This window comes from Monosiga brevicollis, genomic scaffold, assembly GCF_000002865.3.
Source record: "Monosiga brevicollis MX1 MONBRscaffold_36 genomic scaffold, whole genome shotgun sequence".
NCBI classification, from domain to species: Eukaryota; class Choanoflagellata; order Craspedida; family Salpingoecidae; genus Monosiga; species Monosiga brevicollis.
Window position 1 is genome coordinate 270,293 of NW_001865073.1, and position 23,171 is coordinate 293,463.

A 23,171-nucleotide genomic window follows, 5' to 3' on the forward strand; every position below is an offset into this window, starting at 1 on the left:
TTTCGCGTCAGGTTGTGCAGAATAACACGGGCCTTGTTGTCTCTTAGCAAACGTGGAACGGCCTCGGCATAGCTTAGGATGTAGGAAGACTCGTCTTCACCCAGAGTGCGCTCCATATCCAGTGGGCAGGTGAGCTGTGGTGGCTCCGAGTCTTCCTTGATGAGCGTCAGAAAGTTCTCGGGATCGTCCGTAGATGCGGGGATGCGAAGGTCGAGGCTTGCCCATCGCACGGAAAAGTTTAAGAGGTGCACATCTTGAGTCTGTAATCGAGTCAACTCGGGCAAAACGATGCGAATGTTCATTGCTGAAAACACCAGGTGCCTGTCAAATACTTCATCTGCACCGCTGCCCCAGATTCGTAGCCTGTAGCCATCGCGGTCGTCCAGCACCGATTCGGCCTGGAACCAGTGCGCATCAAGCTGCGCGGGGGCTTGGGTGTTTGCATGAAGTAGATTCTCAAAATCGACGCGAACAAATGCGTGGTTGAAAAAGCTGCTGTCAATACTTCCTACCACAGCATCCATGGTCGTAACCAGCTGAAATTCAAGACTGCTCGAGCCACCACGTTTCTATTTAATAAATAAAGGCCCCAATCACAAGCGGTCCGGCCCACGTGAGATGGTGACAATCAAGGATGCGAGGGCAAGCCCTGTTGGAGGACAGACCTGTAATTGAAAGTTGGTTGGTGCTTGAATGCGCCATGCCCAGACACAGGCGTCGTCCAGGTCAATCTGGAAATCTTGAAAGGGGTTCGAATCGATAGGATCAAGCAAAGAGATGCGGCGCATCAATGTGCTAAGTTGCGACTCAACTTCTTCGGCAGCAAAGGTAGTGGCTTGGTTGAGCATGCGCACGGCAAGCGTCGCCTCAGACCAAGCAATGTTGCGCACGTCAATGACCATTGTACACGATTCATGGTTTCCAGCGGCATCGTTGGCGTCGTAGGTGACTGTCAAGGGAAGATCGTTCCAAGATTTGACGAGTCCAGGTGTGGCGCTGGCATAGAAAGCCGTGACACCGACGTTGTCAAGCACTGAAGGCACCGTCCAATTGACTGCCACTTGAGAGTCCGTGGTGTTAACAACAAAAACGACGTCCTTGCATCCAACAAAGATGGGTGCGGAAAAATCGCCCGATATAATCACGTTGGTCCTGGAGGCTTCCTGTTGCTCTGTCAAGCTGCTCTGGAAGAACACGGCGGAGCCGGCAACCGGGTAGAGCATGGAGTTGTTGCCCAGGCTGTTGGCAAAAGAAGGAGGCAGGATGAAGCTGACCACAATTTCAGTTGACTCAATGCTAGGCCATCCGTCCATGGAGAGCTCGGCGTGCAACTGGAAGCACTGTTTGGTGGGATCAGCTCGCACAAAATTAGCGGAATTTTCATGTGCCTCCGCGGTCACAACAAAGTTGTTTGTGTCCAGGGGGAGAAAGGTACCGGCGATAATGTCGTTGTAATCAAAGCTCGTGGTCGACATTTGTCCACCGCCCAGGAAGGCAAATTCCACATCCACTGGGTCACTTGTGCCACGCACGCGGGAGTTGCTGGCATCTGCATCGCAGTACACAAGCTCAGCAATGAGTGTGGTACCTTGGCCCACAAAGGAGGGCCCATCGTAGGTGATTGGCGTGTGGCTGCTAATCTTGGCGCTAAGTCGGGATGGCGTGCGATTGATCTCCAGTGTTGGGACGTATGTGCCGCCCTGGACGAGCATGGTGTCTGAGGCCAGATATTGGCGAAGCACAGACCCTTGTTGCAGTCGACCCAGGTCGTCGACGTATTCTGTCCACCCATCGGAGATGATGTCGCGGATGACACAGGAAAAAGTGGGCGTGCTGCCAGAGTATAGGTTCAAGGTGACATTGAAGGTGAATTCTTGAAGGTCCTCGCTGCTGTAATAGTGCTGTTCATAGGTATAGCCTGGCAAAGCGGCGAGAGCAGAAAGGCAGTCAAGAGGTCAAGATGCCCGTGTGAGGATCAGCTCACGCCGTGGATAGCTCGGGCATTAAAAAAGGCGCACAACGGCTTCTCGGCACTGACTGATATTGTCGAGCACGTATGGGTGTAGGACATCTTCAGGTGTCAAGCTACCAAAGGACACGCGCAAATCAGCGGTGCTTATCCATGGTGCCGCTCCTGAGGCCGAATACATGCTGGCTGGGCATTCTGTGAAAATCTATTGAATGTTGAAGTTGGTGGCACATGAGGACAAAGATTTTTTGCTTTGCGATGGTGGTTCTAGTGGTGGCATGGCAACGACGTGTTCTACTCAGGTTGAGCACGAGGCTGACCTTGAGGCATTCCGTGTCGGAAAAGGCAAAGGTACCGGCCGGGCAGGGGATGCAAGCGGCAAATTGGCCGTTGTTGATGTGATTCTCCGGGCAGGGGCGGCAGGAATCCTTCGCCGGCTTAGCCTAGCCAAAACCGCAACTTTGTGAGACGGCCCGCGTGCCAAGAGCCAGCGAGTGTACGCTGGCTTGGGTCAAGTGTAGGCGGCGAGGGACTTGAGCTCACGCACTAAACCGGATGGGCATCGAAAGGGTTTGATGCTCCCGCCAAGACAGGCCCAGCCGGGTGGGCACGAGCGAATATCCGAGGCACGGCTAGTAACGGGTGCGGGATTCATTCCGTTCAACTCGTAGGACGACACGTACTCGTCCATGACAATGGTGGCTGTACGGCAGCGCGAGAAGAGTCGTGGTCAGTGTTGGCATTGAGGCGTACACTCTGACTGACACGACATGCTCGGAGGTGTGACTTCTTACCATAATAGCCGGTGGGGACTGTGGTGCATGGTGCCCGGCTGGTTTCGTTTTTGTAAGTGCCTAGTCAAATCATACTCGAATGAGAAAGGTGGGCAAAGGAGCATGCCGGCTTGGATGGACAGGTTCGATAGATCGGGCACGGGGGCGATGACAGCCGGGAACGGACCAGAGGGGCACTTTTCGCAGTAGTAGTCACCGGTCCAGCCCGGCGGGCAGGCGTCATCGGAGCACATGCCTGACTCGTACGAGGCCGTCTCCTCACTGAACAGCGTCAGCGGCAAAAATGGGCAACAGGTAAGATGAGGATAGGGTCAGGCGCAAGGCATTGAGGTGAAGACGTGGCAAAAAGATGGCGCCGTAACCCAAAAGGTTGGGGCTGGGGCTGGGGCGTCATGCCACTCACTCGTCACACGCAATCGGCTCGTATGTGGGGGGAATACATTCGTGGTCTTGTGGACAGCCCGTGATGTGGGTGGCGGCGCTGTCGGCGTAAATGCCAAAGCGGATGGGGAATTGGCCCAAAATCACGGGTCGGCATACCGAGCCGTATAGGGCGGAACTGTAGGTACCTGTTCGATTCAAGGCATCAATGCGCTGAGAAGAGGAAGGGGCTGTGACAACTGGGCAGGCGATGATACCGTGGGCTCCCGCCACGCATCCCGTGAGCTGTCACGCACCAGTAGGGCAGGCTTCGATTTTGTCCTGCTGAAGGTCGTAGAAGTAGCCGAGGTCTGTGAAGCGCAACTCGCAAGCGCCGCCGCCCCAGTTGCCCGGGCAAGAGCATTTGCCATTTTGACAAAGACCGCGGGCGCAGTCGAAGTTGGTTCTACAGACGGTGGGGTACTGGCAACGTAAGCCCTGCCATGCGCTGGGGCAGACACACTCGGTGAAGTTGCCGTGAACGACACAGGCACCCCCGTTGGTACATGAGTCCACCCGACAATCCACACGCGCCAGAGCAACGTTATTCAGAACAGTGGCGATGAGCAAAAGGACCAACGCCCAGGTTTGAGGGCGCTGCCGCAAATGAGGCATGGCTACGGCAGAGCAGCGCAGCTTCCCCTCTGCCCTAGTCGTCAAAAGAAAGACAACCACAACACCCAAGGCGCTTGGGCGCGATGGGGCGGATGGGGAGGGTCAAGCCTCTGATAAGAGAGGCCCAGCCGTCGCGAACGGCGGGGTGTCGTGCAATGAATGAAAGGGCAGCAGCGACTGAGTGAGGAAGATGGGTGCGTGAACCTGTGGAGGCAGGGATTCACGAGTCTGAATGTGGTTTTGCGGTGCGGTGGGAGTGTGCGCGCGAGGTCAGGTCCAAATTGACAGGGCAGGTGGCAGCGCCTTGGTGTTCGAAGGGATGAAGTGCACCGGGGCGATGGCGCCACGAAGTTGATGAAGGGAGTGTAAGAGCGTGTGACTGTAGGGGAAAAAGTGATTGGTCTGGTCAATGCAGCGTCGAAGCTGGTCAGGGTTGAGCGGTGACGGTGGATCATCAGGGGTGATCGCAACAGAAGAGGGACGTGGTATGGTGGCCAAAGCACAGCTGGTAGATGATGGATGCAAGCGCCACCCTTCTCGAGGACAAGGCACTTCTCTGTGTGTGGGGGGGGAGAAGAGGAGGAGGGCACGTCAACAGGCCAGCAAGCGATCAAGAGTGGGGGCAAAGCACGAGCTCACAAGGAGAGGGGCGCGTGCGGTACAGGATCAAGGGGGATCAAGGCGCTCGAGGGGAACCCACAACAAAAGCATGTGCACGGCTGACGACGCTCCATGGTCAACGCAACCGGCGCCAGCGCGTTTGGCATTGTAGCGGACAAGATGGAAATCGAGCGGACATACTCAAAATTGTGCGGTGGGAGGGGCAAGTGCTCACTTGCTGTTGTTGTCACAGCGTAAGATGGGGCGACCCCTTTCGCAAGCAGCAAGGGTGGGGGATGAGGGGGTGTGCGTGGGCGCTGCTCAGGCTGTTTCTGTCACGTCGGTGCTTCACGGGGTTGAACCAAAGCAGCAGCAGGGCGGGGTGTGATTGGATTGGAGAGCCCGTGGTGGGAGCTAAATCTGATCAATTGGTTCCTTTCATTACAAGTCTAGTCAAAGAGGTCAGAGCAGCGTTTGGGTTCGCGCTCGCCTCGATGCGCCGTGCTTCATCCTTTCAGAGAGCCCAGGCGAGCAAGTGATGCCAAGCGCACTCACAAAGCAAAGGACAAATAAAGAACGAGGCCGATGTGACCGTCAAAGGCGGCCCGCCACTCACAGGGGAAATTCTAATCTTATCATCACAAAGGCACTGGGCTCAGCATCGCAGCGACTTTCTTGCGCACTCAACAGATCATCACCTTAGGATACGAGGCTACGAATACGCTCTTGAATCGACATAAGCTTGGGCTCGGATGCAGGCGGATTGGCGTCTTGACCGAGTGGCGATCGGATTTCTGCTGGCAAGTCATAGGCATACACTTGTCCCGCATCACTATCGCTCGAGGCTGCACTTGAGAGCCGGCCAACAGAAGACTCTTCATATCCATCCAACCCATGGGAACCCATGGTGCTCCTCAAAGCTGCCAGGGCCTGTGTCTCGCTGCTATTTGGTGTTAAGCCCAGCATGTCATCGTCGGCGTACAAAACGGCGTTGCTGGCGTTGAGCAAGGGTGCATAGAGATTGCGCGTGTCGAGGGGCACGGCAATTTCATATTCATCGTCTCCGGCCTCGGATGCCGCAGCAGTGCCACTCGCCGACGGTACTCGGGACGTGGCCAATGGCATCCCTGCGCTCTGAGACCCTTCGCTGGCCATTCGGCGTAGAGACAGCATGGCACGGGGCGCGTAGTCTGGGTCGACCTCACACATGGCCTCGTCGTTCGGCAGTTCGTCCAAACGGACCGAGTCGCGATCCTCAGACATGGCCTCCAACACCGTGGGGGGCACGGCAATGCGTACTGGCGTCGTTGCTCGCGAGGGTCCTCGCGAGCTCGCTGTTGATCCCGTGGCCAGTACAGCCAAATCCACTGACCCGCGAGGTGAGCTTCGTTGACTCCGGACCCGCATCTCTTCGTCTTCGTCGTCCTCCAAAAGCGTCAGCTGGCTCTCACACGCGCGAAGACTAGGGTTACGGCTGATGTTCCCCCTAATGCTGGTTGCTCGGCTGTTCATGCCGCCCAAGCTGGTGCAGACACTACCGGCTCGACTCGTCAGGCAGCAGCTGCTGCTGTTGCCAGTGCGCGAGCGTCGTCCCATGGACATGTCGTCCAAGTAAAAGTTGGGACCGCTGTTCCGCTGCGCTGTCGCAGGGCGGCGCGGTGTAAACGAGTCACTGTATGCGCTGTTGTGGGCGATGGTCCGCGTCGTCTCGGCCTCGTGCAGATCATTGATCATGTTTTGCATTTGCACTTCCAACTGCTTGAAGGAAGGACGTTCCTTGGGCACGTCGGACCAGCATGAACACATCAAATCGTATAGTTCATCTGAGTTTGCCCCCGCGAGGTCGCCATGCGCGAAAGAAACAAAATAAACAACAGCAACGAGCACCACATTGAACCACCATGAGCTACATTTGGTCATAAGATGCGGCATTTCTCAAGCCAGCGGCTGTTTTCGAGGTCAGACTTACTCGATGTCTCCTCCGGGCGAGGTAGACGGTAGCCACCCGCAACACTGATCCACACTTTCTGGTTGGACATGCCTTCATAAGGTAGTCGCGCTTGCGTTTGAATTTCATACAACGTGACGGCCCAACTCCAGACATCTGATGCCTGCGAAAACTTGTGTTCTTCAAGTGCCTCGGGAGCAGACCACCTGAAATAATTGTTGTCAGTGCAGATCATGAGCTGGCTGCATTGTGCCAGGTCAAGCAGACACGTGGATTTGGAACCTACCGCACGGGAATCGCACCGCCGCGCGAGGTGTAGTACTCGCTGTTGCTACCAGCTTCGCGCGTGAGGCCAAGATCAGCCACCTTCCCCCGGTAGTCGCTACCATACATCACACAGGATCAAAAGCACATGGAGCTGTGAGGTAACATGGTTAACCGCTGTAAAAGACCGTCGTCTGCTTCCTGCTTCTGGCCTCTCAAAAGCGTGCTATGTACCTGGAAAGCAAAATGTTGCGAGCCGCCACGTCTCGATGAACAACACCTGTGCACATCGCCCACCATCACCACATAACCCGTTAGGCGAGAGTGGCACAACATGACCGATGACTTCAAGTATTGTTCAAAAATGCCTCGAGCAAGAGCTGTCAATGGCGCACGAACCGCGTCCACTGAGGTATGCCAAGCCGGCGGCGGCATCCCGTGCCACAGAGAGACGACTGATTAAACGCATGTCTCGCTTTCGTAGGTAAGCCTGCAAACTCCCATGCTCGCAGTACTCCATGACCATGGCCACCGGCTCATTCACCGTCACGACGCCGTGAAGGCGCACCACATTGTCATGATTAAATTGAGCCATAAACGCGGCCTCACGACTCTATCAGCCAGAGCAACACAGAATGAGAAACGTGCCGACGAGAAGGGGATCAGACGCAAAGCGGCTACTTGAACTCACCAGCTCTATGACAGCCTCGGTATTGCCTTGCTTGAGAATTTTGACAGCCACAATGAATCCAGGGATGCCTAGTTCAACGCGCCATACAAGTCAATGAATGGGGAGGAGGGTCACCGCAGGTTGGGATGAAAGTCGTTCGAGGCAAATCTGCCTCTTCTCAACATACCAGCCGATTTGTGTTCCTCAAGCATGCCTTTGGAGACGACACCCCAGTTGCCAGTTCCCAGAATCTGGCAGCAAGCGCTTCTTTCGTGAGTTCTTTAAAGCATCTTTGCAGGCTGCTGACGGCCCACGACCCACCTCGAGAACCTTGAGATGATGGCGCTTGATTTCGTGAGGCGTGACAAGCCCGTCTTGGCCTACCAGGTGCCCTTGCAACTCTTGCAGCTGATCTTGAAAGTTGATGCCCTTCCGAGCCATGGCATTCAGTTGTCTGTCGAATCAAAGCGAGTATACGCCCGAAATTCAGCATCAGGTGTGAGCGTCACCCCAACTCTGGGCGGTTCAAAAAGTTAAGAATCAGGGAATGCACATGCGCGTGCGTACCGCGTCTTGCGAAGGAACAGAAAAATCATGACAAGCGTAAGCAGACTGATGCCCGCAGCCATTCCGGCAATGACACCGCCATCAACAGCCGACTTGTCGCCGCCGGAGGCGGCTTCGTAATCGAGGTCAGTACCGTTGTCTTGCGTAAAAGTCCCGCGTGTTGTGAGCGGTGGAGCTGGTCCACCAGCGTCGTCATCGTCGGGCAGCTCAGTGCCTCGCTCTACCACCACTATGCGAAAGCTACAGTTGGCCGTGTTGTTGGACGGATCCACGGCCACGCGTGTTACGGTGTGACGCCCAACCCCAAAAGTCATGTTGACCAAGGGTAAAAGCTCAACGAGGCCACTGTCATCACTGAACCGCACCGGCTCAAGCACGGCAGCGCTCAAGTTGGCCGTATCATTGGCGCTGTCCACAATTTCGACAACGTCAGCAGGGCAGTAGATGACAGGCGGCTTGGCATCAAGCTTGACCACGGAGAAGACGGTTTGCTGCAGGCTGGACACCACGTCCATTGCGGCAGATATAGGGGTCAGCTCGAGCTGAGCCGTGGAGAAGTGTACGCCGGCGGGAAAGGTCAGCACAAGGCTAAGTCCGGTGGCTTTGATGTGAGACAGATTGTCGGGAATGTGGGGGGCACCGGCACCACGAACGAAAAGGTACCCGTCCGCCAAGTACCAGGTTTTGACGGCAAACCAATTGGCCAACAAGTCGAGGCTTTCCCCGGTGGAGCCTTGCGGCGCAATCAAATCCGCTTGTAACAGGATAGTGTCTGCCGTGGCGCTTGGGTCGTTGACAGCAAATACCAAGACAACTTCAAACATATGATTGGTCCGTTGTAGCTATTTAAATCATCGAAGAAACAAACAGAAAGGGAAACAAGTGAAAGCACGAAGAGTCATTGCAAACCCAGACTCACCAGGAGAGAGAGAGAGAGAGAGAGAGAGAGAGAGAGAAGAGAGAGAGAGAGAGAGAGAGAGAGAGAGAGAGAGAGAGAGAGAGAGAGAGAGAGAGAGAGAGAGAGAGAGAGAGAGAGAGAGAAAAGCGCAACCCGGGCATGCTTGGCAAACCTTGAAGGTGTAGAGTTCGGGAGCCTCGAGGCGCCACTCGAGCTGTTGGATGGAGCTGTCAAGCTCAACATTGTCAGCAAACAATGCCGGAGCACCGGGCGTCACAATGTGGGTGTGCTGCAGGCCACGATCATCGATGCTAGTTGGGAATTGGCCACCTGTGTATCGCAAGTTCTTCACTAGCTGGCGCGTCCAAGCCGTGTTGAGCAAGTTGACGTAAAAGCTACAGCGGCCTTCGTTGCCAGCGGCATCACGGGCGTTGTAGGTGATAGGTAAGGGGAGTTCAACCCAGTCCACTCGAGTGCCGGGCTCAAAGTTGCTGGTGAGCTGTTCGACTGAGCCAGAGTTGTCCATGGCTACAGGCGGTACCCACGTGACGGTGGCCTGCGAGTCAAGCTGATGCACGGTTATGATTTGGTCGCTGCAAGTGATAAAGTACGGGGCAAAGTTGTCGCCACTCGCAAGCAGACGGGCATCGGCATGGGCATCAGCCTGCATGATCGCCTGGACTGCTAGTCTAGTGTCCGACACTGGCAGCCATACGCGATTTTCAAGGATAGTGCGTAGTTCGTTTGATGGCACAGGTAAGTGTAGGCGTAAAACGTCGAAGATGAGTCCGCCCAAATCAGCTTCAACAAGAAATTCGAGGCCCCAGCACGACTCGTCGGCGCTTGCGATGATGGTGAGATTGCCGTCGAAGGATGTGCTGCGTGCGGCTGGGGGGGCTTCCGTAACTTCGAGATATTGTGCCGCATCTAGAGCGCCTGGGTCAAAATAGGCCCGTCCGGTGCCCACGTGGCGCGTGCCAGTGAGGCTGGGTACATCGGAGCGGTATGTTTGACAATAATAGGCTTGCAACTTGAGTTGCAATATGCCTTCTGCTGCCATGTCATCCACCGTTAACAGACTGGAGCTGCGAAAGGCCAGGCCGAGTGCGGGTTCATCACCTAGATCCACCACATGCAGAATGGGAGGTGCAGCGCCACCGCCAAGTAGGGACACATCGGTCATCAAGTATTGGGACAAAGTGGCGCCTTGGCGTGCCAAGCCAATGTCATCCACCTCCACATCGACCATGGCACCAGAGAGGAGGAGTCGCCGGCACTCAAATACTGGGCCCTCCTCCTCAGAGTCTCGGGCCACCGATGAGTCGAGCTGAACTGTGAAAATCTCAACCCCCGACTGCACGTCCAAGTTGACGGTCAACGTTATATCTACAATGCGCCAGCAACATGCCTTATCAACATTCGCGTTTTCTCGTGCGTGATCAAGTATTCCTGTCAGAGTCAGAGTCGGCGCACGCCTCGCTTACACATACCGTCCCAATAAGGGTTGATGACAACAGCATCAAGCGTGCTGCCGGTGAATTCGGAGGCGAAAATGGGCAAAGGGCACTGAACAAACACCTAGACATAGGGGTCCCGGGCAGGATGGGCTTAGTTGCTGGCTTCATGGCAATCGAAACATGTGCGTTTGAAAGTCTTCCAAACGTCACTTGCCTGATGACAGACGCTCGACTGAAAGCTCCAATAGTTCTCGGGGCAGGCTTGACATTGTCCGTTGACAATGATTTCGCCAGCATCACAATACTCGCATCCACGATGATCCGGGCGTGGAACCTAAGCACCAACACACAACGGGGTTCAGGCAATATGACCCGCATGCACGCACTGCTCGACGCAATCTGCCAGAGGTTCATCTAGTTTGGGGTGGATGGAAGGGCTGACCTGGCCAGGAGGACAGGGCTGCGGAAAGTGATCATCGCCTAAAGCAAGGGTAGGCGAACAAGGCAATCGTTGATTGTTGAGTCAAAGGCACCACTCGCTTTTCGCCTCTTTGTGTCGTTTGCAACAGAGACCGACCTTGGCAATAATAGCCAATCCAGCAGTCACGAATGTCCGTCGCGCCACGGTGCGTGACTGGCGCGGGCCCCGTCATGCCGGCCACGGTCACTTCAAAGTCGGCTAGGTCGAGATCCGGTAGGGAGAAAATGCCTGACACAGTGCCAAAGAGCGCATGAGAAAGCGCTCTACGACGCATGCTGGGAGGGCAGCTCGGTGCTCAAACGGACCGAATTTGCCAGGCGGGATGTCAAGGCAGGCCCGGCTCCTGGTTTCGCCGTAGTTGGGATTGTACGTGCCTGTGGGCGACGTTCTGGCCAGTGAGCAATGGCGAGAACCAGCGGCGCCACAGATACAGGAAGAACGTAGTGGTAGCCAAAGGCCACGCTCTCACCGGCATCACACGGTTCGCACTCCTTGTCGCCAAAGAAGCCGGGTGGGCAGTAATGTTTGTCCGTGCATATGCCAGCATAATCCTTGGATTTGTAACGCCTGCACAGCCCGAATGCGAGGAACGTCGATTCAGTGAAAGGTAAAACTCAGATTGAGACCAGCTTCCTCGCCTTTGTAGTAGGCAAAGAGCATCGAATCAGAGATTACGCACCCTGAGCATGAAGTGGGCGAGAAGGTATCCGGCAGGCACTCTCTGTCTTTGGCACAGCGGAGGGCGTAAATGGCTGCTGAGGTTGTGTGTTCGCCTCGATGGTTGCTGGGGTAGTAACCAAAGGGCACGGGGAAGCAGATGGTGTTGTAGTACTCGTACGAGTAGTAGCCTATGCGACAAAAGTCGACCGGAGCAGTCGGGTGTGTGTGACGCGCAGCTAGACTACCGCTTGGCAGGCCTATACGAGGAACAGAGCACAGAAGCGCGGTGGCACATACCGGTAGGGCAAGGAAGAACTGCAGGCTGATCTGGGTCATAGTAGTAGCCGGGAGAGGAGTACTTGATGTCACAGAACGTGCCAGACCAGCCATCGTCGCACTCACACTCGCCTTCGTCATCCTCACATTCACCGTGACCGCACTCGCTATCCGAGGCGCAGGCGCGAACTCGTGTCTCGCATCGTTGACCTGTGTAGCCGGATTGGCAGGCGCATTCCGAGAAGAGCGCGCCCTGGAGAAGGCAGATGCCCTCGTTCAAACAAGGGTCTGTCCGGCAGTCCAGGCGAGCCCGGGCAGGCAGGACAAGCGACACGGCTAGGGCTAGACTCAGCAGGAAGCCCGCCGTAGCGGTCGGGCGTCGCATAGAGGCGATGTGTCGATGAGTGATGCGCCCCCGCTGTTCATGTATGCGCAGAGACGGCAAATGTGAAGGTGTGTGTCGCAGATGGTTCGCCTGCCGCTCAGTCTTGAGCCAGGCAGCGGCGGTTTGACTCAAGCTGCAGCAAAAGGCTTTCGAATGAATGGGCAGGGCCGATTTTAGTGTCGAGTGCCCAACGCGCTCTTCATTCGGGGATGTGTATGTGCGGGTGGGGCAAGGGGGGTGGATGGCGTTTGACACTGGCTCGGCAGAAAATGGGGCGTCAGCCACCACCAGCCCACCAAAACGACGACACGGCCTTGGACAACAGGCAACGCGAGCAAGGCTCGAGTTCGCGTGAGCGTGGGCCGTGTGTAGCACCGCATGCACTTTTTGGACGGCATGTGCGTGCAACTCCTCTGCGACCTTATTTGCTCGGCGTTTTGCGTCTTGCGCACACCTGCTCGAATGCTGATGTGAGCCGAGCCGCCGTGTCTTTGCCATGATAAGGAATGCTTCGTCGTGTGTAATCACCATGCGCCAGTCAGGCCTTGACAGAATTGTGACCGCGCTACTGCGCGGTGGCTTGCTGGCGCTGCGTCGGGTGTAGCTTCCAAAGGGGCCCATGCATGTGTCACCCGTCTCAGCGGGCAGTGTGGCATGTCAACAGCGGACATAGGAGTTTGGAGCGTTAGGACAAGAACCTCCGCCTGAATGCAACTCATCAAGGTTGAGCGGACACGACATACACTCGACCTCGGTCCCTTGTTGGGATCACGAAGAAGGCTCTTGCTTGACCAGTTCCAAGTGCAGCTGGCGTCCTGACGACACACCCCATCGTAGTTTCGCGAAGAAGAGGCGATGCATTCAACCCGAGCACGCACTCCTCTCGTCCCTCCCCCGCCTCTTGACGGCGCACCGAACGTGATTCTTCCCTCCGCTGAGTCAATCAAGATCATGGCATTGTCGGCGCGAATGAATGAACCGGCGATGGGGGAGGGGGGGCGTTGAAGGTCAATTCATTAGCTGGTACACGGTACCAGAGGCCGCAGAGGCTTTGGAGAGGAAGCGATTAAAAAAACAAAAACAAAAACCAAAAACAACCAGACAGTGATCAAGACGAGCAGCAGAGGGTAACTCCCAAACAAGCTTGGCCGATGCCGACAGCGAGCGCGCCTGACTGAAGCGATCGTCTAGTGAAGGGCTCTCCCTCGGTTATAATATGAACAAGTTGAAAGGCGTAGAGGAGGCCCTGCTTTACATGTAAGACTGGGTCGCGGGAAAAAGGATTCAACGAAGGGCCGAATCTGTAGCGCGAATTACTTAGACGTGGCTGCTGACGCTTGCGAGTTGGCCTAGAATGAGGTGGCGCTGAGACGGGCTGCCTCGTCCTGACCGCGTCGTTCCGATCGACGGCGAGAGTCGAGTCGTAGAAGACTTTGCGCGAAGTATAGCAGTCGGAGAAGTCATTGTTTGGCACGTGTCCTCGATGGTGGATAGCGTTGTGGCGGTTGGGCCCGACTGGCCAGAGAGCACAGTTGATTCCACCGAGGTCATGAGCGGCATTGCCACCTCCGAGGTGCCAGCGCTGTCCGTGGATGACGAGATGATGACCGTGGCAGGGTGTAGAGTGGTCCGAGGTGATGGCGCATAAAAATTGGAGGATGCACCAGAGCCGTTGCTCTCCACCTGGTCTCCAGCGTGCAAAAGCTTGAGGCTAGCAACGCTCGCAATGCGGGAGGGCATATTGCCAGGTGTCGCTGCATCCTCACCATCCGCACCCGCGTCGACCCTGACGTGCGGAGGCACCACGATGGTGCCGTTTTTGCTCATCACAGGCGAGGCTGTTCGGCTGGAAAACGCTTGGTCCACGGACAGCAAGCTCGCGCCGCCGGGCAGGAGTTGCAACATCTCCGTCAACTGGTCCACAACTACAGTCGCCCGGGGTCGCTCGCTGGGGTCTTCACTCCAGCACTGCGCCATAACAGCAAAGGCTGGTTCTGCAGAATTGATGGCAGGAGACGGATTTGAGGACAGCATCACAATTGTGCTCTTCCGCGCCGAGACGCAAGTGGAGAATCAAGCGACACATTCATACCAGGACAAATCTCCGGCCGCGTCAATCGATGCCCATTGAGCACACTGTGCCACACCAGCTGATTGGGCATGTCGGCATAGGGAACTTCAGCGTTGGTAAAGATTTCTGAAGAGTGTCAGACCACAGCAGGTTGCAAGTCGAGCTGAGACAAGAAATCGACCACGTTCTCTGCTATGCGCAACCTAATCGGCCACCACATCTCAGCCATCCAAGGGGGCGTGGAAAGCACGAGCACACACCGTAAACAAAAACGGCCCAACTCCACATGTCCGATGCGTGAGAGAGAATGTGGTCTCGAAGCAGCTCCGGGGCGCTCCACCTGTGATTCAAGATTTGAACTGAAGTTAGAGTGGAATAGAAGGAGGAAAATACGCGCAAAACCCAGCCAGCTGTACCAAGCGCTCAAGGTCTATAGAGCCAGGCACAAACAAGAGAAATGCCAGACTCACCGGACAGGGAAAACTTGATCTTTCCCAATGTAGTCGGCGTTGACACCGCCCACCTGTCGACTCAGGCCAAAATCGCCCAGCTTGGCTTGATATAGGCTGTGTTGGGGTGAAATAACCCAAAGGCAACAATGAGGAAGAACAAGAAGATCAAATCTCAAAGCAAGCAGATCAACGCGCCGTTTGAGGCGTCGTACCTGTTGAGAAGCACGTTTCGGCTTGCAATGTCGTTGTGACAGATGCCACGAAAGGCCAAGTACTCCAAAGCCTTGGCGACGTCCACTGCGAATCTAATGCGATGGCTAAGATCGATAAGCTCGCCACGCGCACGCAAGTAATTTTGCAAAGAGCCGTGCTCGCAATACTCCATGACCAAGTAGTGGGGCGTCGAGGTTGTGACCACGCCGTAGAGCCGCACAATGTGTTCGTGTTGCAACTGAGCCATAAAGGCTGCCTCGCGTGTAAATTCGTCAAGCTGACTGGGAGATGCATTGGTCATAGCTTTGACCGCGACGAGGAACCGCGAAAGTCCCAGAGGTAGGTCTTCCTCCAAGAGGCCTTTAAACACCGTGCCCCAATTGCCTTTGCCAATCGACTCGATGCAGGTGACGCCACGAAGCTCTCGAGGGGTGAGCATCTTGTCAGAGTCGGATATGTTGAGAATTTTTTCAAGTTCCCTCAACCGCGGGCCAAAGTCAATCTGTTTTTGCGCCCTTCGGCGCGCCAACACCATCCAGATGATGACGGCGATAATCAATACAAAGGCCACTGAAGTGGCGACACCCGCGGCCACACTCGCACCATAAGTACTAGAGGAGCTCTGAGCAACTTTGGGCTCACTTGTTGTCGTAGCGGGCAGAATCGACGGCCACGAAATGGCAACATTGCATGTTGTGGCATGCAGCGCCATGTCACGGGCGGTAAACTGAACATTGCCTTCGATCCATGCCCATGAAATGTCGCTCAGGGGCTCCGAGGCAGTAGCATTAATCTGGCTCACCACTGATTGAATCAGGCCGTCAACTTGGTCTTCTGACTCAGCAATCAAGGTATCAGGGCAGGATATAGTTGGGGGAATGCGATCTGCTGGAATGGCCTGAAAAATACTCAACGGTGCTTTGTCGTGATAGACGCCAGAGATGTTGATGGCCAACTGGCGAACATGTAGCCGGACGTAATCTCCAACCGGCTCAGATGGAGTCAGGCCAGTCGGCATCACAAGCTCAAACACGATGCCATTGTATGCGCACGTCACGTCAAGTTGGTTCAAATTGATGCGCCCGACCATCAACAGAAGATTGTCCATGATGAGTGGCATCTCATAGAGCGCCTCGAAGTTTGCCATAACTACAGGACAAGGCTTCCCTGTTGCCACTTTGAGGCCGTCGACAATGCGAACGCGCAAGAAAGCGCCGTCAGCCACATAGGTAGTGGAAAAGCCCTTGAAATTGTTGGTGGTGTTTGGTGCACCCGCATTCATTGTTGTCGGTATAGTCGGGGTGGTAGTCGGGGTGGTAGTCGGGGTGGTTGTCGGGTCTGCTGTGGTCATCGGGGTGGAAGAATTTGGAGTCGTCGTGTTCATGGTGCTGCCGGTCGTATTAAATAGCGCAACGGTCGGGGACGACGTGCTGGCTTCGGCCTCCATCGCCGGGACCAGATCCAAGACGACATGTACCGACAAAACAGCGTCCTGAGGTGAGCCAATTAGCTGCATCAAAGTGTCGGTAGACATTCGGTAAGCCCAGCGGACGATATGCACGGGTAATGGAAGAGTCTTGGAGATGAAGGGCCCCGGCATCGTCTGATCAATCAATCGAAAGGTGATGGCTCGGTGATGAGGCAGCAAGCTCATGGGCATGATGCCCCATGGAATAAAAAGCTCTCGATAAGATGCCACATCATGTTCCACGACATAGTCACGAACGTAGCGAATCGGAAATGTGCAAGCGCTTGCTTCACCCGAGTGCTCCATAGCAAATACAGTGATTTCCGTGGGCGCTGTTTCCCACGTATAGTTGCCCTGGGGTGATGAAGGTGGGCCAACTTCAGCGTAGCCCCACTCATCCACAGCCACAAGCTCGTCCCATGTGACGAGAACCGTAGGAAGCTCGGGGGAATCGTAAATGACGACTTCACCAGGGCAATTGAGGAAAACGGGAATCGTCTCATCAGCTTCCACAAATAACTCGGCGCCTTCGGGCACAGGCTCATCGATAGCGAAATATGCCAAACTGCCCAGGACGGGATACCACAGACTGCCAGCAGTCTGAACAAAGAAAGACATGATGTTTTCGACATTGTTTGTTGATAGCACAAGCTCGGCGACCATGTACTTGAATGCTTCGGTTGGCCAAGACGTTGCACTGCTGTTGGTGGAAGCGGTAAAGTGGATACACACCGGATCGGTCGTAAACTGAAGGACGCCAGACATACGCGAAGTCACCTCCGAGGCACCGATAAAAACCGAGTCCACCTGGCGTGGTTGACTGAGCCAGAACATGTTGATCGTCATATTCAACTTGAAGGAAGAACCAAGGTCCGAGTCGACTCCAAGGCAGTAGGTCTGGTCCACCAAAAACTGAAACGGGAGGCTCAAGTTGAAGCGGATGGGCATGAGGGAGGAGATGGTGAAGCCGTAGGTCAGGAGGTTCGTCACCGGCTGAAGCAGATGCGTGTTGGAATTGCCAAGGACCTGCGTGTCCATGACATACACTCGTCCATCATTGGTTTTAAGCAAGTGACCGTGAGCATCCTCCAAGGAATCTTCGTGGTTGGAAAAAAATTGATAAAATAAGCCCAAGTAGACGATGGACGAGAAAATGCGCTCGTATGGTGTCCCCGGGAAGACGGCACAGACAACCAGCGCCGGAGTCCAATAGCGATTAATCGGTACGGCGTCGCCCTGCGGCTCCAAGACCACTAAGGTGGGGCAAAAGTGGGTGCAATCTTGTGTTACGAGTAAACAAGATGGGGCAAGAGGACGATGCGGCGCGATCATCACATACATCGGCCGGAGAGGCTTCGGCTGAAGGTGGGCCCAACGTCGTCGGAAGGTTCAAAAACTGGAACCTTGCTAAATATGCGCGTGGGCCACCTCGTCACCATCTGGGTGGCAAGAACCCAGATGAGTGGAAGTGGGTGTAAGAGTGCGATGGAAGGTTGTGGTGGCAATCGATTTCACGGCCAGCAGGAACGTACAGTAATGCACGTCGTTTGTGCTTCGTCGGGCCAGGTTGTGCGCGAACATTGCTGACAAGCGCCGTCCACTAAGATGCTGTCAACAGTGCACTTGTTACACTTGTCCGTGGAGGAGCAAGGTATGGGTTGAGCGTTTCCGCCCGCACACTTGTGGTGGAGGGGGCAAGGGATGATGTTGGTAAAACCAGTCGTCGTGGAAGCATTGATACCTATGAAGGGCCGCGACACGTGGTGAGGTTTTTCTAAGAGGGCCGCAAGTCCACTCAGTCAACGAAACCGACGAACCATAGAAGTTTGGGGGAACACCACGACAGGTTGCCATCGCCGGGTTGCGAAACTGATCAGCTGGGCAAGCGGTGCAGGTGCCCGAGGACGCTCTTTGCTGGCCTGGAGGGCAGGTGCTGGTTGTGGTGGCATTGTCTGAAGTCGCATCCGCATGCCTGCTCCCATGCGTGAGTAAGGGGTTTGCGGCGAACTGCAGGCGACATCACGCAAAAAAAAAAGCCGGCCAGACTTACAGGAAAAGATATACTGGTCGCCAAGAGGGGGCTTCACAAGCGTGGTAGCTGGGGCAGGCCACTTGTTGGACAGCCCCCGAGGACGTGTATTTTCCTAAAAATGAAGCACGTCGAGGGCAATGAGAGGGCGGTCCAGGACGCAAAGTGTCTCCATACAAGAGTTCAAGGAAAACGGAAAAAAAAGGGAAAAGACAACCGAGCGGACACGTACCGTTCGTATCGGCAGGATAATGTTGTGCAGCAACTCGGGTGCACTCCACTGTGTTGGAAGAGTTTTGAAAAGTGCCTGGTGTGGCCCGCCGAACAAAGTAAAAGTACACGGAATGAGGCAGGCAGACGCAAGCAGAGGCTACTTTGGAAGAGGAAGAAGAAGGAAAGGGAAAAAAAAGCAAAAAAAAGGCAAAAGCAAAAGCAGGCGTGTGGTCAGGGAGCGGTTTGGGACTCACCGATTGGGCAGGGCAGGACGGCCAAAGCCCAGGGACAATAGTAGTGGCCAGGCTGAGCGACAAGTTGGTCACAGGCCGGCCCGGCCCAGCCCGTTGCACACCGGCAAACGTCGTTCGCATTTGCAGTCGTAACACAAACGGCATTGGAAGCACAGGCCGGGGTTTCAACGTCGGCATTGGCGCATTCCGTGACAAATTCACATCTTGTGCCGCGTCGGCCCGGGGGGCAGAGGCACACGGGGAAACCATGATTATGGCTGCAAAAGGCACCCGCCTCGCAGTGGAGGTCGTTATGGTCGTTGCAGGGCTCATACTCTGAGGCCCGGGCTGTGGTCGTTGCGAGGGCAAGGACGAGGACAAGGGCCAGGGGACCAAAAGGAAGGCGATGGGGAGGGCGAGTGGTGCTTGTGGTAGGAAGGAAGGGGCGAATGGCCGACCGTCGAGTCGAGCGGGTCGAGGGGGACGAGCCCGACTGCGACACCGCGGCTGCCATTGCCGGCGGTGATTGAGAAGAAGCAAGCAAGCCCTGGCGTGTCGCCGCTGCCCAATCTGATGGCGGCTCGCTCTCTTGAATGATTGTCGGTGTGTTGAGTGGTGGCTCAAGCTAAAGGCCCCGAAGGACGGGGCCAAGGAGTGAAAGGGGTGAAAGCCAGCGGAGGCAGGGTCGAGTCCACGACCAAGGTTGCCCTGTTGCAACCCGCAAGTACTCGGTCTGTGTGTGTGTGGTGGATGCAGCAGGCAGCGGCCGAGGGGCCGGCTTTGTGTCAAAGAGCGATGTGCAATCTAATGCACCCAGGGGGTCAAGCGTCCTTTTGGCAGAGTAGATACGTGAGGGGGCCAAAGGGTCAACCGGGCGCAGGGCAAGGCAGCGCAAAAAAAAAACGTGGCGTGAAACCCAAAGGAGGAGGGGGGGGGGAGGAGAGAGAGGGCAAGGGACCTCCGTCGTCAAAGTGCCGAACGTCCTCTCCTGGCCCCAACTCAGAGATAGAGGCAGGGGGAGGGAAATCGGGAGAGGATCAGAGAGGATGGGAGCAAACCGTGCGAAGATGCAAAGGGGTAAGGAGAGGGATTTGAGAGAGAGTGAGTGAGTGGGGGAGAAATTTCAGAGGGTCAAGGGGTCAGGCGAACTTGCATCAAACACAAAAGTCTGGTTGTGTGTGTGGATAGGGTAAGGACGAGGTTGGGGTGACGTTTGATGGGTTCTTGTATGGGGCGGATAAAGGCCACAAAGTTGTGAGCTGTGGGTACGGACATGTGGCTTGGGTTGAGGGGACAGAGAGAGAGTCGGAGGTGAGTAGCGCAAGGCGGACGAATTGTGCAGGTCCTCTCTGTCAGGAACGTGACGTCAGTGGGTTTTCGTCAGAGGTAGGGTTGGGCGGTGCAACATCATTGACAACCCCACGTTGGTGAGGTGTGATGGGGTCGAAATCGAAGAGTAAGTTGTCCCACACATGCGTGAAGGGCTCAGCCATGGTTAAAATTTAATCACTTTTAGAATGTTGACAACAGCTGTAGTGGCCATATCAAGAGGGTTAGCAAAGAAAAGTAATTTACTTTACAAACATATCAACACACAAAGACCGCGTCAACAGCTCTCTCTCATCGCCGACAGCGCCAGCGACGCTCTCGCTCTCGCTCTCTCTCTCTCTCTCTCACACACACGCTCTCTCTCTCTCTCTCTCTCTCTCTCTCTCTCTCTCTCTCTCTCTCTCTCTCTCTCTCTCTCTTGATCAACCCGTGCCTCACGTCCCCGGGCTGCGGGTCGGGTTGATGTGTGGTGTATTTGCAAGTGCAGGGCCTGGCGCTGCTCATAGATGCTTCTTTGCTTTGAGTAAACACTGGTGGGGAAAGCCGCGTGGCTTGACCATACGCGAAAAGGCCTCCAACATAAGGACAAACATGGCGGCAGGCCCGGAAAAGGTGCTGGCCGCCCTGGATGCCGTCAACTGTGATCGGCTCATGCAGCAGGCTCAGGATCTCAGCAATCTCATCAACAATAACAACAACACAGAACTGGCTGCCGCCTGCCTGGCCCTTCAAAAGTAGGTCAAGATTCACTCGACTGGCAAAGTGGGAGCCCTCTCTCACTTCTCACGGCCACACGTCCTTTGACACCCAGACAAGCCCGGTCCGTGCTCAAAAACACTGCCAAGGTCTCCCAGCTCATCGACGAGGTTTGAACCCTTTGAGCCTCCCTGTTTCGCTGCTGGTTTGCTTTTGGGCTGGCGGCGGGCGTACGACTCATCTCAGAATACCCGCACGTAAATAATGCAAATAACTGGCGCCAGACATTCCCTCCACCCCCAGCTGCCCTGCCGCCTGCACTGGACTTGGTAAAAAAAAACACAAGCAAACACAGCGTCGAATTTTGCTGTGCCTTCCTTGTGCAACTCCCTCTCATGCGCCACTCTTATACACGATGACCCGATACAGAAAGAACGCGATGACCTCACTCGCGCCGTTGTCGCCCAAATGGCTGAGGATGGCCTGGCTCACCTCGTCCAGGAGGTTGGTACCCCTCCACCAACGTCGGCCGAGTTTTTTTCCATTCACGTGGCTCCTCACGCGCGTGCTGTGCTCACGGATCCGAATCGTCGAGCCGCGCAGGAATTGGCCCATGCCCTGCCGCCCCAAAATGAGGCCTGCCGTGAAGTTTGGCGGCTGCGTGATGCTCTGGCCACCAATCAATTTACTCCCGTCGCCGAGTGAGCCACACATGCACCCGCCTAGTCCAAACGCTTCTTTCCCTTGCGATCAAATCCGAGCCCTCGAAACAGCAAAATCACCGCTCACCAATCAATTCCCGCTAGATGGCTCGCCAACCTCTGCCAAAACGACTCAGAGCCCATCCTCCAGCACGACGCCCAAGCCCTTCTCTTTGACCTGTATCTCTTTCAACTTGCCAGTTTTGCTGCCCAAACGGTACTCCTTGACATTTTACATTCACCTCTTCTCCATGTGATCCTTCGTTGCCATCTCGCTCCTTTCATCGTCTCTCGACTTCTCATTCATGTACTTCGGCCCCAAAGCCTTCTCCATATTCCGTCGTCGACCACGCACAACATTCCATGCCCACCATTCTATCCGGCTCTCTCACCTCCGATCAAGTCGAACGTTGGTCTCCTCTCCCGGGTGCACCTGACAACTGCTGAGCCAAGGTTGAAGCCTGCACCCATCCACCTCACCGCACACATGGGGCCTTCCCGACCGTTCTGCTAGGCCTGAGTCGCTGCATGAACGCCATCGTCTTCAACATGCCAGCTGATGAACCCGACACGACCCTGTGCGAACCAGCCTCTGCCATGCGTATGCCTGCACAGTACTTCCCTTTCGCGCTGACTCGTCTCCGCTCCGATCCCATATGCTACAGGGATAGTCTTCAACAACGTCTCACCGGCCTCAGCCGCAAACATGCCGGGCTGCCTGCCCAAAGCCATTTGCGTGCCGCGTACGTCACCATCTTATCTGATTGGGTTGCTCACTTGAGACGCAATCTGTTGTTTGCATGCCCTCACCGTTCCACCTTGGTGTATGGCTGTTAGATGTAGCACGGGTGCGAGCCTGTTGCCCCGCGTATCCAAGTGGCAAACGCTCATGGCCGCCAGCAATCAAGATACCGGCGCCTGGTCTGATCTCCCAGAGATGCCCATTGGTCTCGACGTGGGTCAGGATGTCTCGGCCCACTCAGTATTTGTGTGTCCAGTTGCCAAGTGCGTCGGCCCAGTCTTTCATGTTTTCAAACTCCTGGTGCTCGCTCGTGCACATGCTGCCTACTCCCTCCGCTCTTACGCTTGCCTTTTTTCTTGTACAGAGTCAGTTCTTCAGAGGAGAACCCGCCTATGCGCTTGTCCTGCGGTCATGTCCTCTGTCAAGACTCCATCAAGAGCATGTGTCGTATTCGTGCAATGATCAAGTGTCCCTACTGCCCGGAGCGCTGCACTTTTCTCGACTGTCAAGCCGTCTCATTTGAGTAGTCCACAGCTGTTCTGCCCGTGTAAGAGCGCGGGACCACATCGTCTTTGCGTTTGTTCCGATGCAACTAAAGCACGGGTGCCCAGGGGGCCTGGCTGCATGCCACGTTTCGGGTACTTTTCCTCTTTTGTGCATAATCATGCGTCATAAAGCTTTGTGCCTTGCGGCTACTGTATCTTTCTTTCCTTATTTTCTTTTTTTTTGGTGGTGCGCATGTTTCTTTTTGATTTCTCTCCTTTCTGCTTTGGAGCGGATCTGAGGGAGGCGAGTCCTTTGGGGTTGGCATGCACCTCGTGCCGACCATCGCTCTGCGAGTCGATTGACGACCTGATCATATCATGCCTCAAGTCAGTCCAGCACTGTTGTTGCAGCTGCTGCTCGGTGTGTTAAAACGGCAGCAAGGTCCTTGCGAGCCAAGATATCTCCAAAGTTGACCCATTCAAGCACCGCCTCACTGGGGCACGCATCTGAGAGCACCAAACCAGGTAAGCCATC

General features: G+C 55.4%; 3 protein-coding genes across 3 annotated transcripts in view; 1 reads left to right on the forward strand and 2 right to left on the reverse strand.

Annotated features, from left to right (window-relative positions):
- MONBRDRAFT_29610 (uncharacterized protein) overlaps nucleotides 1-3,798 on the reverse strand; it is a gene marked incomplete at both ends in the record, with an annotated part of 6,628 nt that extends 2,830 nt beyond the window's left edge. The window contains 9 exons of the mRNA XM_001750070.1: nucleotides 27-569; nucleotides 666-1,918; nucleotides 2,039-2,174; nucleotides 2,290-2,412; nucleotides 2,517-2,671; nucleotides 2,764-2,823; nucleotides 2,930-3,024; nucleotides 3,167-3,332; nucleotides 3,441-3,798. Coding sequence (XP_001750122.1) covers nucleotides 27-569; nucleotides 666-1,918; nucleotides 2,039-2,174; nucleotides 2,290-2,412; nucleotides 2,517-2,671; nucleotides 2,764-2,823; nucleotides 2,930-3,024; nucleotides 3,167-3,332; nucleotides 3,441-3,798 — 2,889 coding nt within the window. The remainder of the gene's footprint in view (nucleotides 1-26; nucleotides 570-665; nucleotides 1,919-2,038; nucleotides 2,175-2,289; nucleotides 2,413-2,516; nucleotides 2,672-2,763; nucleotides 2,824-2,929; nucleotides 3,025-3,166; nucleotides 3,333-3,440) is intronic.
- A 1,008-nt stretch (nucleotides 3,799-4,806) lies between these two features.
- MONBRDRAFT_34417 (uncharacterized protein) lies at nucleotides 4,807-18,953 on the reverse strand (the record flags this gene model as incomplete). The annotated part of the gene is made up of 30 exons (XM_001750071.1): nucleotides 4,807-6,221; nucleotides 6,368-6,552; nucleotides 6,633-6,728; nucleotides 6,845-6,890; nucleotides 7,010-7,223; nucleotides 7,302-7,369; nucleotides 7,468-7,531; nucleotides 7,602-7,734; nucleotides 7,848-8,689; nucleotides 8,918-10,131; nucleotides 10,236-10,323; nucleotides 10,429-10,536; nucleotides 10,645-10,682; nucleotides 10,780-10,911; nucleotides 10,989-11,057; nucleotides 11,153-11,250; nucleotides 11,363-11,531; nucleotides 11,641-12,137; nucleotides 12,832-12,938; nucleotides 13,395-13,519; nucleotides 13,669-13,998; nucleotides 14,097-14,201; nucleotides 14,336-14,415; nucleotides 14,546-14,641; nucleotides 14,740-17,461; nucleotides 17,548-17,647; nucleotides 17,741-17,949; nucleotides 18,259-18,352; nucleotides 18,470-18,544; nucleotides 18,705-18,953. The coding sequence occupies 30 exons, from the start codon at nucleotides 18,951-18,953 to the stop codon at nucleotides 5,098-5,100; spliced, it is 9,477 nt and encodes a 3,158-aa protein (XP_001750123.1). The 3' UTR covers nucleotides 4,807-5,097.
- Nucleotides 18,954-20,120: 1,167 nt separating this feature from the next.
- On the forward strand, nucleotides 20,121-22,678 carry MONBRDRAFT_29612 (uncharacterized protein; the record flags this gene model as incomplete). The annotated part of the gene is made up of 8 exons (XM_001750037.1): nucleotides 20,121-20,139; nucleotides 20,297-20,465; nucleotides 20,519-20,746; nucleotides 20,824-20,878; nucleotides 21,138-21,216; nucleotides 21,924-22,152; nucleotides 22,247-22,414; nucleotides 22,516-22,678. The coding sequence occupies 8 exons, from the start codon at nucleotides 20,121-20,123 to the stop codon at nucleotides 22,676-22,678; spliced, it is 1,110 nt and encodes a 369-aa protein (XP_001750089.1).
- Between the last annotated feature and the right edge of the window lie 493 nt (nucleotides 22,679-23,171).